Here is a 13,658-nt window from a genome sequence, read left to right as displayed (position 1 = left end):
TTTCACAAGGCAATTCTTTCGCCAGTAAGGGGAATCTCCTTGTATTCACAATGCTCTCTTAAATTTGAGAAGAAAAAGTCACTTTATTAAATTTAAAAGAGTTACTTTTTAAAAGTTATCAAATAACAAATTATCTATATTTTGTTATACTCCCCCTCTCTCTCTCTCTCTCCCTCCCTGAAACTTCTCGTCTTTCCTTTCTCCCTCTCCCACAACAAAGCAATCCACAACGACAACGTCTAGGAAAGGATAGAAAGATTTCCATGTGTATTGATTGGAAACGACGGGCCCCTCCTCCCTCATGCAGAGCCAGAGGGCAGTGGTGAGTACTAACTAAATCCAATTCGCGTCATAAATTATAATGTACTTGCCAGCCACAAAACTAACGTTATTATTCTCATTTTCCAGATTTACAACGAAAATTTCCATTAAAGGAATTATCGCCCGACCTAATTGTCAAAACTATCAAGTAGCTTAACGACAAGAAACGAAAGAACAGACTAGAGGAGAAATCACCTCCACTTCTCTTGCAGTTCTTTCCTCTCGGACAAAACCCATGTCACAAAGATTGCCGCAATTAGGGCAACAATAGTGATGAGAAGCAAAGCATAGCTGAAATCTTCGGTGAGTGAATCGTATGTCCTTGAGGGTGCCATTCGAGTGAAGAAGAGATCCACTCCATATGCAAAGGCAAGAGTTGTGGACTCCAACTTAGCAGGTACCGTAACAATGCCTCGGAGACCTTCCACTTTAAGAGCATGCGTCACATATGACTGCACAAACAATACCGACATCAGCTTATCATGTAAAACAACTAAATCAGAAGCAGCATGTACCTAAAAACCAACCTCCCTCATACGCCACAAAACCATATCCTCTAAAGATTTTGAGCTAGCTCAAGTTCAAATTATGGATGCCCGAGTCTCATTTGCTTATCATCACCATAATAAACATGGAATTAAAGGCACACATAATTGTACACCATAAAACAAAAATATGATTCTAATCATGACCAACAAAAAAACACAAACAAATAGTCATGTTATCTATCTAATTATTAAACAAATGAACTACGACCTCTATGTCTTTCACCAAAACCAATTATATCAGTAATTTCTTTCAATTATTACAAATAATACTATATACAATAAAAATAAAAATAAATAAAAAAATAAAAAAAGCCAACAGTCAGTGTCAGGATGATCTATCAAATGTGCTGCCAGGTTCAAGTTGGGGAATAATGTGCCCAACCAAAACCTGTCCAAATCCACTCATTATTAATTAGCCTTAATCTGAAAAACATGAACATCCAAGTCATGACCTGATAAATGAGCAAGTACAAAACATGTTATGGATAAAAAACAGAAGTTTGTAAGCTGGAACTATGTAGTCATTCCCAGATCCTGGAAAGTTTAAAAAGAAAAGTGTGCAATACTTCTTGTAATGAGAGCATTGTAGCTAAAGAGCAACAAGAGAAATTTCAGTAACAAATTGAATCACCAAAAGTCAACCCAGACAAACTCGGCACATGCATATTGAAACTCTGATGACTAAATCAAAATGGGTAGATAATAAAAATTTGAAAACTTTAATGTTATAGTTGAAATTTTGAGTAATAAATACAAACCACAGCTCACAAAAAGAAAAATTCAATACTTTCTTCAGAAAATAACAGTAGCATTGAATCTATGATAGCAATAATAAGATGATGACGACGATGATATATGGCCGAAATACCTGAGGAATGATTGGCAAAGAATCCGTAAGAGGTATGACGCCTTCTTCTTTCTCAGCTTGTGTAGGGTTGACAGATCGGCGAGGATCTAAATAACGCTTATCAAGAGCCAAAACCTGCAAAAGGTTTAGCAACATTCAGTGTATATAAAAGGAAATTAGTTGTATCTCAAACATCATCCCACCCCCCCACCCCTGGAACTAAAACATAAAAACGCCTCAACAGAAAACAAATCAAATTGCCACAAAAAAGAAAGGAGAAATAGCTCAGCATGTTCAAAGATTTCAACTGACCTGATCACCAACTGTACCAATAAGAAGCTGCTTTGAGGTAATACCCTTGGCCGTTGATGTCACTGTTATTGTTTTCACAGAGTGGGTGAAGAAGTAAGACTGTGACTTTGTTATCACCTCTGGTCGAGAATACAAGGAGATTGGTGAAGTAAGATTATGCTTTCCAAAAACTAGCTTCAAGACATCCTTGTTGTCCTGTGAATCATATTGGATTTAAATAACATAGCATCGAAAATACACAGAACATTGAATTAAGGATTCAAGTTTACTGGCATACCGCCCGAGACTGATCATAGATCTCAATGACTGACATCTCATATCTGTGTGCTCTAAGATTGAAGTAGTGGTATACAACCCAGTTCTCGCTGAAAACCTACAAAATGCATGGATGCATGAGAAATGCCTCACTTATGACTGCAAAATGGCTTAGTAGATTGCATAACTTACAGCACGAACAGGGCCCTGTGAACCATGATGAGTCATCCGGTGCAATATACGACCAGTTACAGTATCAATGAGGTATACAACCAACCATGACTCCTCTGGAGTGACCATTCTGAATTCACCACTGGCTTTTGGTGCAACAGTTGCCACGAAGAGTAGATTTTTTGATATATATTTATACATCACATCTTGGCCATCTATGACCTTTGCTTGGGTATGAACCACCTAGAGGATGTAAACAAAAAATAATAATATAACAACTATATACAGCTATAAAGCACTGGTAAAGTCTCACGAGAACCCTATCATAGTAACCTCAAAGTGGGAGCTGGGACCACTGCCCATCTAATTGGTTACAGAGTTGGACTTACTAATCACATTGTTTTACAATACTCGTTTAACATATAATTGTTACGATTATGTGATGCCAAAAACATAAGGTTACCACTCAATTCCAGTCATGGCTGGCTTCCTACTATCGAGACCCCATATGCACAGCACAAGAAACCAAAATTATAAAATGATAATAGGCATTTTTAGGCATTTTTATGTTCATGGAACTACAATCGCATCCAAGAAATCAAAACAATGATAAACAATTTCTAAAAAGATAAAATTGGTTGAGGAACATAGAATTTCCAAATTGCCCTCTCCAACAAGTGAAGAGATATCTCAATCAACCTTGACCCTTGCTAAATCAAACAAGTCAAAGAGTTCCATAAGGCACTAGCTGTTTCGCAATGTAGTAAAAGGCAATCAACAATTTCCCCACCTTTCTTACACGGGCAACACTAATCTACCACAATGATATGCCACTTCCTCAAGTTATCAAAAATGAGGATCTTACCTAAAACGACCAACCAAGCAAATAAAGCTACTCTCAAAGGGACCTTACTCCACCAAATACACCTCCAAGGAAAATGAGTGTTGTCATGGGGGATGAAGACATTATAGAACGATCTTTAGATCAAACAATCCCTTCTTGGAGGGATTCCAACAAAGCTTGTCTACACAGTCCTATTTCAATCTAATGGAATACAATTGATCGAAGAACAAAGTAAATAATTCCAACTCCCAATCATGCGTCGCTCTTAAAAATTAACATTCCACTAAGAAGAGCCCTTAAGGGAGTGAAGATGATAGGGCACATAAGCATCCCTTGAGCAAGCAATGCTCAATAACTCCAAAAACACTTCCTTAAGGGGTTGCTCCCCACACCACATATCATGCCAAAAGGAGCAGACACCCACCTCAAATCTTGTAAATCTAGAAAACTCCTCCCAAACTCTCCTAATGAACTTCCAAAGACCCACCCCATAAGACCCAATGACTCAATTAGAGCACCACCCACCCCACTGATTCCCATATTTAAAGTTCACTTCCAATATCCACAGAGTCTCTCTCTCATAAACGTAACGCCATGACAACTTACCCATAAGAGCTCAGTTGAACATGAGCAAATTTCAAACCCTCCAACCCCCTTAAGAAATCAAAGAACACAACTTACACCAGCTTACCAAATAAATTTTAACCTCATCACCCATACTTCCCCACAAAAAATCCAGTTGTAACTTCTCAACTCAATTGGCAACACTAATCGAGAGGAAACACAGAGACATGAAGTAGGTAGACAAGTTAGACAAAGTGCTCTTAATCAAGGTAATCCTACCCTCCTTAGACAAATACAACCCCTTTCAGCTAGCTAAACAATGCTCAATCTTCTCAATAATGCCATCCCAGATAGATTTAGCTTTAAAATAAGCATCCAATGGAAAACTTGGGCACTTCATTGGCAACGAGGAGACCTTGCAACCCAATATCCTAGTCAAACCTTCCACATTATTGACATTACCAATAGGAACCAACTTTGATTTAGCCAAAATAATCTTCAAGCTAGAGACAACTTCAAAATATTTTTTTTGATAAGTAATAACCAGTCTTATTAAAAACGAAAGGCGCCATAAAGTATACAAGGAGTAGACAAATAGGATCATCTTCAGAAGAGAACCCCACAAATAACGCAAAAGACAAAGGTGATCTGGGACAACCCATAGAAAATTAAAATTCCATCTGCCAACAAAATGTGAGAGATCAATGCCACCATAATACCCCATCCCCATAGAAAAGCTAGACAACAAAACCCCACACATTTAACATACAATTGTTACAATTATTTGATGCCAAAAATGTAAGGTTATCAATCACTTCCAGTCATGTCAGGCTTCCTACTATTGAGACCCCATATGCACAAGAAACCAAAATCATAAAATGTAAATAGGCATTTTATACGTTCATGGGACTCCAATTGCATCCAGGAATTTGACACAATGAAAAATAACGTTTCTGAAAAGACAAAGCAGAAGTTCAACAGTAAAAGGGCACTATGCATCAAAGAATTTAGGTGATACAAAATTATTCACAAGAAAAGAAAAATGGTATGGAAAATTTTATTTTCATAAGAAAATCTGACAGTAATGCACTCAATTAAAGGTATTCTGTATTTTTCTTTTGATAAGTAGGTACTAACAAATTAATGGTGAAGGAATAACAATCATAAAAGATAAACAGACCTAGAGCAATTAAAAAGTACATCATTGAAAAAAAATAAATAAATAAGTTACCTCATTCAATTTTCTTGTAACAGTTTCTATTATCTTTTCCGACTCAGATGGAAATACAATTGACCACAAGTCCCTGGAGTCGAAGCAGTATTCATCCGCTACACCAATGCAATTAATCTTCAAGTCATGCCCCTTTATAATGCCATTATCAGCATCAACTGAGTACCAGTATACATTTGAAAACTCATTTTGGAAGATACCAATAGCCTCAGAGGTTCTTGGGTATAAATGTGCATGATGGTCAGCATCTATAATAAGATGGAGATGCTGTTCCACTGAATCAGTAAATGGCAGTGGAATGACTTGTGTAACAGAATGAGTGAGATCCAATGAGTCAAGCTCCTTTCCTATGTAAGCATCAACAAAAGAAAGAACACCTGGGGCATCCCAATTTGGTCCACATCGACCCACAACAAGGATAGATGGATTCTCATCCAAGGCATGATGATGAGGTACCTGCCACTGATAAACACCAAGTCCAGTAGGATTTTCACATGATCCTGATTTACGTAGTGAGGACAGTAAGAGAGACCAAACAACCCGTCCATCTCCAGTGTGCAAGGCATAAAGTTTTCCCGCTCTGGTAAGAACTATTAGTAGCTTCCGGAAACCATTGTGGTCTCGGGTCATTTTGCTCTTCTCGAAACTTTTTAATCTCATTCCTTGTATAGTTGCTATATCCTCAAGGCTTGCAAGCATTAATGTCCCCTTAAGCTTCAAGATGTGTCCCTTCAATAACGAAAACATCATATGAAAAAGAAATTGTCAGTAAGGGAACAGGTCAAGTAGAGGCATTCAGGCAAAAATATCATTTTCTTTCCAAATCCTAGGTGCAAAACTGCAATAAAGTAGTGAAGAGGAAGAAAGGGAAAAATATATTTGTAAATAAAACCAGGCATCCATTCAGTCCAGAAAAGTAGAATAGTAGAGCATTCAATCATGAAACAGGACTTTTATGTGTTTACATTCATACATTAAGCCACTCAAAGAGGTTCTGCTCCACTTTAGCTACTGATACACCTTTCTTTTCCACAGGTAGTTCTGATGTTGTTACATCTACAATTGAGGCTAAGCTTTCCTCCCTAGACCAGACAATCGCACCTTGTTGTAGTAACAACAGTGAATGATCTTCCATGACAATCAAGGCCCTAAACCCATGAGACCTGTCTGTACGAATATATGTATTTATGAAAACCATGTGCACTAGCCCCCTCTGATGGTCCATGACTATGCTCTCCTTGAGCAAATCACCATTCCAATCATGATTGAGCTTCACTGTAAGGAGAATTTTACCGTCTACGTGTTCAACTATTGCAAAAGCTTGTTGACCCTCTGAAAATGAGAGAGCATCACTAACAGCTGCTGCATTGTTAATTTTGTCCACAACCTCCAATTTGCCTTCAGTTGTCACTCTTATAAATACTGAAAATGTATCGACTTTTATAGCAAATATTCCTGAGAGCTTTGAAGGTAATATGACTGCGTTGCTGGAAGACTCCTCAACAAGATCTGAAATATATGTCTTTCCAAAGTTGATTTCTTCATTCTGAAAGTTAATTGTTACTAAGCTTGACCTAGTGGCATCCAATGACACAAGCATGTCACTTGAAACTAATAATACTTCCCCATAAAAGCCATCAGGAAAGGCTGCACTCTTGTGCTTCAGCAATTCTCCATTCTTAGCATCAATTTCATAAGCATTAAACTGGGATGAACCAACAAAACCTACAGCATAGATTCTATCACTTCCAGAAGGCTGAATAATCTGTTGAACCTCTATGCTGCAAAAAAGGTAGCCAATCTAAGATCATAAAATGATGATGTTAGGAAAGAAAGAACATTAGATACATCAAAATTCAATTGTTTAAACCTTTCAGCTGAAAAATCCTTCTCCCAGAGAACTTCGCCATCAATGCTAGAAAGAGCATGAAGACACCCTTTACTGAAAACAAGAATCACATTGTCCTTGTCGACTTTCAAATTAATCTGCACAATACTACCTTAATTAATGTATGTTCATTGTAAAATAGGTACAAAGGCATTGTCTACTAGAACTCTCGTAATCAAGAAAATTATGATGAAGGTGTTGCTGATGATGAAACTAAGGACAGGGTAAGGACTAGAGACTGAAATTAAAGTTTGATGCAAAAGTAACAAAACAAAAAGTCCAAACATTTTGGTCTATGAAGAGAGATTTAGAGCACTAGCAACAACTTCCCTAAATCCCATTCCCTTCTCTAAATGTAGGGAAACTCTTAAAAACACCTGAAACAAACTCCCTTGGTAAACCCTTGGTTAAGGAACGCCAAGGGAAGTAAAAGTGCTACCCCACTTTTGGTTCCTTTTAACATTATTTTAATATAAAAATACTCTCTTTCATCTAACATTTATTTGAAACACTATTTAAACGGTTAGTCTTTCCTCTCTCTTTCCCACAACATTTAATTTAAAGAATATTTAAATTATATAGGGAAAGGATAAAGGAAGCTAATGTGGAACTTATTTAAATAGGGAAACAAAAAGTAGTTTGATTCCCTATGTTTAAAGAAAATCTAAGGAAAACTGCTGCTAGTGCTCTTATAAATGAATACTAGAGAAAGATATTCAATGGATAATAAATTTAGTAAATGTACAAGAATTCATACATAGCACTACAGATATATGCCCAGTTGACAAATTCCAGAGTATCAAAGATTGTATTCACTAACCAGCACAGACAATAATGATTTTGAAGGCTTTGAGCCCTGAAGAAAAGACTCCCAAACCATCTTTCCATCAGGAAGGTTCCATGCTCTTAAAACACTTCCCTCTGACGAAAGAGTAATGACATCTGAAAATGTTAAGTGGCAATTAAGCATTCATTCGACAGTGTAAGTTGTGATCAAACATCCAATAAGTAACACCAAATGAAGGAAGCAAAATGGTTAGAAAGTAATAACAAAAGTAACAACACTCTAAAGTACAGAAATATAACCACCCCCAATATTCTTCATTCGTTTTCTCTTTCTTTATTAAATAAAAATTAAAAAAAATAAAAAATAAAAAGAGTGACGCTATAGCAATGTATGGCAACAGTTGGTCCTTCAAAGTAACACAAAATCAAGAAAATAAATTACAAGCATGCATGAAACTGAGAGAAGAAAATAATGCATATGAGCTCCCAATATTACCACTCCTATGATTCAAACAACATGTTTCTTGAAAAAAAAATATACATGTGAACACAACAAACAAATTGCGAGATAATATTATACATAATTCAAGTTAAACGATGAAAAATGGGTCACGAATTTGCTGAAAATCATAAAGATCAAGCCCCATAGCATTATATTGGAAAATTCATTGATGACCAAGTAACAATTCTACTTTGACATTACCAAATCATGTAGTTTAGGGAAATGAGTGAAACAGACATTCATCTATAAAGCTAAAAATAGGATCAATCATAAATATGTGCATTATTACATTTTCCAAGAGCAATATCAATTCCATCGACTGAATCATTGGTCCCAAGAACATGCCTCCAAACTGCACAAAACCAACCATAAATTAATATTCCACAATTTCCACCAAAGTCCATAAAATAAAAAATAAAAAAAATAGGAAAAAAAAAAGTGCCCCTATATCATATAATTATCTACTCAAAACAACTAAACAAAAGGTTGAAGCGCTCTTGCTTAGTTGCTTTGAATATGAAGAATCTGAGTAAAGGAGGTCATAATGAAAAGTTTCTATGTAATGATCACAGCCAAAAAAACACCCAATTTACCACAAGTTCCGATACAAAAAGTTCAACTCACAAATCTCTCCATGCCTGAGATCAAGCGAAGCGATAACATTCTCTTCAGTAGACACCACAACACGCTTTCTCCCGGTCTTTTGAGTGTGGAACACTGCATGCTTCACTTTCCCCATATACTGCTGGTGCCTGTAATTCACGATTATTACTAAAAACTACAAAAAAGGAACCCATTCTTCAATCAAAATGAAGTAAAGGCTTATAATCAAGAAAGCACCGGATATGTTATAATAGATTGAGACTAAAGCATCAACTATAGCTTAATAACCGAAGTTTCCAAAACAAATAAAATTTGACTACGACTTCGAGAACTTTTAATCATTAAGCGAAAAGGAATTGAGGCCTCGTCTGTTTTCCAGATTAAAAAAGTAAACAAAAAGAAAATCTCAAAGTAGTAAATTTAGGTGAAGTGAGAAATTCGATGACAAGACGATATGAGATGGGAATTTACCAGTCCATGAGGCCCACTTGATCTTCGTAAAGCGAAAAGCTGTGCTCTGCTGATGCTAAGAGTAATAGAAGAGGAAGAAAAACCCTAATCGCCATTTGCATGCCCATCGCGTCTCTCTCCCTCGGATGAAGAAAGAGAGACAGATCTGACAAGGAAGTGAAGGGGGCCGGCCTGTCGTTCTGGATTGGGGAACTGGCTTAGCCCTCTCACGCACTTGCCCCAAATTGCACGAATAGGGGAGTTCCACCCTTTTTCAGTTCAAACTAGTTGGCATGCCACGTCCAATGCGCTTGATCTGTGTTATATTCTACTAATTGTTAATATTATAATTTTAATATATATATATATATACATTTATACATACTAGTTGGAGGGCACGTGCCTTGGTTCCTGTATTTGACAATAATGAATGTAGTGTATGTGATATTTAACACTAAAAAATCAATAGCATATGCAAAAAGTATTTACAACATAAAATTAATACACGAATCCTTATACAAATACATTCAAATTCTTAATAATTCAATAGCATATCATTCCAAAAGTGAATGGATATGATACTCATCAAAGCATATAAAAGAAAATAAAATCACACTGAAAAAATAAAACATTCTACTAAATACTTATACAAATTACAAAAACATAAACAAAACAAAGAAAAGGAGAAAAAAAACATACTAATTTAAGGAGAAAAGGGGAACAACCGCAGCACAAACGTGGCTCTATATAAGGTTTTTTCCTTATTTTAAGATTAATGAAAAAGGACATTAATGCCCATAATTTTACAAATGACAGTGTAAAATAAGGTCAAAATGGGAAATTTGGCGTGAAACAAAGATCAGGATTTAAGGAAAAAGTTGAACAAAAATCATGATTTAAGGAAAAGCTGGAAAAAATACTAATTTAAGGAGAAAAGGGGAAGGAAATCGAGAATTTGAGGACGAGAAAAGACAAAAATTACCGGTCTAGAGAGAGAGAAAAAAACCTGGATCGGCGGAGGTTGAGCGGCGGCGCAGATGAGAGAAGAGTCGGACGAGAGATAGGAAGAGAGATGAGAGAGAGGGAGAGAGGGAGAGAGGCGAGACAGCAGAGAGATAGCCGAGACTGAGAGAAGAGAGGAGGAGAAGAAAAAAAAAATCCAAATGGCCTGATTACTGTCGTATGCATTCCGTCAAAATGACAAAAATACCCAAATGATTTTTGAGCTGACCATTGTAAACAGGGACAAAAGGGTAACTTGGCACCATCAAAGAAAAACTCATTATTCAGCCATGTTGAAAAGACAAATTCATCCAAATAAATTCATTGTTTCCTTAACACTTAAACTGGTCCGAATAATAACAAAGAGAAGACAAAAGGGACAAATTGTAAATTGACGTCAGGGACAAAATAGTCTTTCAATATCAAACAGAAAGGGCAAAATGGTCTTTTTACTATCAAAGAAAATCATAGGCTTTTTTTTTTTTTTTTTTTTTGAGGAAACATAGGCAATTTTTAAGCATATATATATATATATATATATATATATATATATATGTTGTTATTTTAAATCAAGTGTAAAGAAAAATATATATATAGCACATTTATGTTTATGGTGTTTACCTCAACCAATATATAAATACGTAAAAGCAGAAAACCTCAACCAATATGTTCAATGAAGAGGCAAGAAGAAAAGAGCAAGGTATTTTTTCTCATTCAGAGGCACTTGTTATAAAAAGGCGGATGAGAAGTAAAAGCAGAAAACCTCATAAGTATGACAGTCGTGACAAGTCAAGAGGAAAGTCATATTCAAAAATAGACATAAAATATTTTCACTATGGCAAGCCTGGGCATATAAGAAGAGATTGCAGAAAGTTTAAAAGATAACAGTTGAAAAGAAAAGACGAAGAACGTTAAGAAGAAAAAGACACTGCAGAAGTTGCATCTGATGGTGATGTGGTATTTGCTTTTGATGAAGCTTATGCTAATCTCGCATGTGATGAATCTACGTGGGTAGTTGATATAACAGTATCTTTTCATATTACTACACATAGAGATTTCTTCTCTTCCTACACCAGTGGCGATTTTGGTTGGGTTAGAATGGGAAATGAAGTCAAGTGTAAAGTTGTGGGCATGGGAGATATAGAGCTAGAAACCAAAATTGGGTGCAAATTGATGCTTAAGGATGTCAGACATGTTCCTGAAATGCGTTTCAACTTGATTTCTATTGGGAAACTTGATGATAAAGGCTACCACAATTACCTTGGAGGTGGACAGTGGAAACTGAGCAAGGGTTCTCTTATCTTACCCAGGGGAAAGAAGACCAACACTCTCTACAAGACAGCTGGAAGACTAGTCAAGGGATATACGATTGTTGTTGAGAATGAAAATTCCACTGAGCAATGGCACAAGAGGCTTGGTCACATGAGTGAGAAGGGACTTCATATTCTCGCTAAGGAACAAATCCTGCCTAATAATAAAGGTACGCCACTAATACCCTGTATTCATTGTCTTGTTGGAAAACAAAGAAGAGTTTCATTTCAAAAATCCTCTTCATCAAGAAAGTCTAATATTCTTAATTTAGTTCACACTGATTTCTGCAATATGAACACTAAAACTATAGGTGGTGCACTTTATTATGTGACTTTTATTGATGACTACTCTAGAAAGGTATGGTTGTTTGCCTTGAAAACAAAAGATCAGGTATTGGGTGTGTTCAAAGTCTTTCATATGAAGGTTGAAAAAGAAACTGGAAGGCAGTTAAAATGCGTCCGTGTAGACAATGGTGGTGAATACAGAGGACCATTTGTAGAGTATTGCAAAAGCCATGGGATCAGGCTTGAGAAAAACTGTACCTAAGACTCCGCAGCATAATGGCGTAGTAGAGAGAATGAACAGAACCATCTGTGAGAGAATTAGGTGTATGCTCTCTCATGCAAAATTGCCTAAACAATTTTAGGGTGAGGTAATGAGGATAGCAGTTGACTTGATAAATCTTTCTCCTTCAATTCCTTTAGATGGTGACATTCCTCAAAGGGTTTCGAAAGGGAAAGATGTTTCTTTTGAGCACTTGAGAGTGTTTGGCTGCAGGGCATTCGTCCATATTCCTAGAGATGAGAGGTCAAAGCTTAATAGCAAAGTCAAGCAATGTATCTTCATGGGTTATAGGCACAAGGAGTTTGGTTACAGATTGTGGGATCCGGTTAATAAGAAAATCATACGAAGCAGAGATGTCATATTTTTTGAAGATCAAACCATTGAAGACTTGGATCAGAAAAAGGCAGAGTCTCTCAGTGAATACCGTGTTGATTTGGAACCAGTTATTCCTCCTTGTGTGATGCATGATGAACACATGAGAGATGTACAAGAAGAACAGGTTGATACAGTTGGTGAAAATGGTGAGCCTGCAATTGATAATGTAGAGTCAGAAGAGCACCAAGAGCAAGCTTCTTTAGAACCAGCCACTAAGATTCAGTTGAGAAGATCTACTAGAAACCGACAGCCTTCTAGAAAGTATTCAGTTAATGAGTATGTGTTACTTTCTGATGGGGGAGAGCTAGAAAGTTATCAAGAGGTTATGATACATGACCAGAAAAATCAATGGTTAGATGTGACGTCTCACATTGCCTAGGCATGGAAAAGATGATGTGTTTATATGAAATATACTCTCCCTAAATGGTATGAGGCCTTTTGGGGGTATACCCAATAATAAAACTGTGCGGGCTTGGCCCAAAGCGGACAACATCATACCACTTGGAGCAGGGAAGTTACATATGGTATTAGAGCCATAGCCCAGCCTGAGATGGAAGGAGCGTGCACAAGCCCATGAGGGTCGGCAGTAAGGACGCTGCATCCTAAGAGGGGGTGATTGTGATGTCCCACATTGCCTGGGCATGGAAAAGATGATGTGTTTATATGAAATATATTCTCCATAAATGGTATGAGGCCTTTTGGGGATAAACCCAATAATAAAACCGTGCGGGCTTGGCCCAAAGCGAACAATATCATACTACTTGGAGCAGGGATGTTACAGCAGGTACAGCCAAAAGTTTTTTTGATAGATTGAAAGTTTTGAAAGTTTCTAACTATATTGGTGCGATATCAATTATATTTAACTACAACTACAACTTTATAGAATTCTAAACATTATAAATAAATACAAAGCAGGTGCCCAGGATAGTGAGATAGAGGCCCAGGAAGACATGACTGGTGGGACATAGGCCACGGATGACCCGCAGCCCACCAACCCTGCTCCCAACGACCAGTTAGGCCCTCGGCAAGTTCGGACCATAAGTAAGTGTATATGCTCGAATGTCATGCATATAGGTCTTAATTT

At 36.9% G+C, this 13,658-nt stretch overlaps 1 protein-coding gene across 1 annotated transcript; it reads right to left on the bottom strand.

The window, feature by feature from the left end:
- Positions 1–334: 334 nt before the first annotated feature.
- On the bottom strand, positions 335–10,434 carry LOC132186381 (uncharacterized). The gene is made up of 13 exons (XM_059600320.1): positions 10,329–10,434; positions 9,344–9,638; positions 8,894–9,021; positions 8,559–8,621; positions 7,802–7,923; positions 6,964–7,079; positions 6,067–6,874; positions 5,094–5,822; positions 2,476–2,697; positions 2,306–2,401; positions 2,029–2,223; positions 1,738–1,851; positions 335–773 (listed from the first exon to the last, which is right to left on the bottom strand). Exons 2-13 carry the CDS (start codon positions 9,448–9,450, stop codon positions 513–515), a joined length of 2,961 nt encoding a protein of 986 aa, XP_059456303.1. The 5' UTR covers positions 9,451–9,638; positions 10,329–10,434; the 3' UTR covers positions 335–512.
- Positions 10,435–13,658: the final 3,224 nt, after the last annotated feature.

The sequence above is a fragment of the Corylus avellana genome, chromosome ca7 (genome assembly GCF_901000735.1).
Source record: "Corylus avellana chromosome ca7, CavTom2PMs-1.0".
Taxonomy (NCBI): Eukaryota; Viridiplantae; Streptophyta; class Magnoliopsida; order Fagales; family Betulaceae; genus Corylus; species Corylus avellana.
The sequence above is the reverse complement of the archived record's forward strand: the minus strand, read 5'-3'. Positions and strand labels throughout refer to the sequence as shown.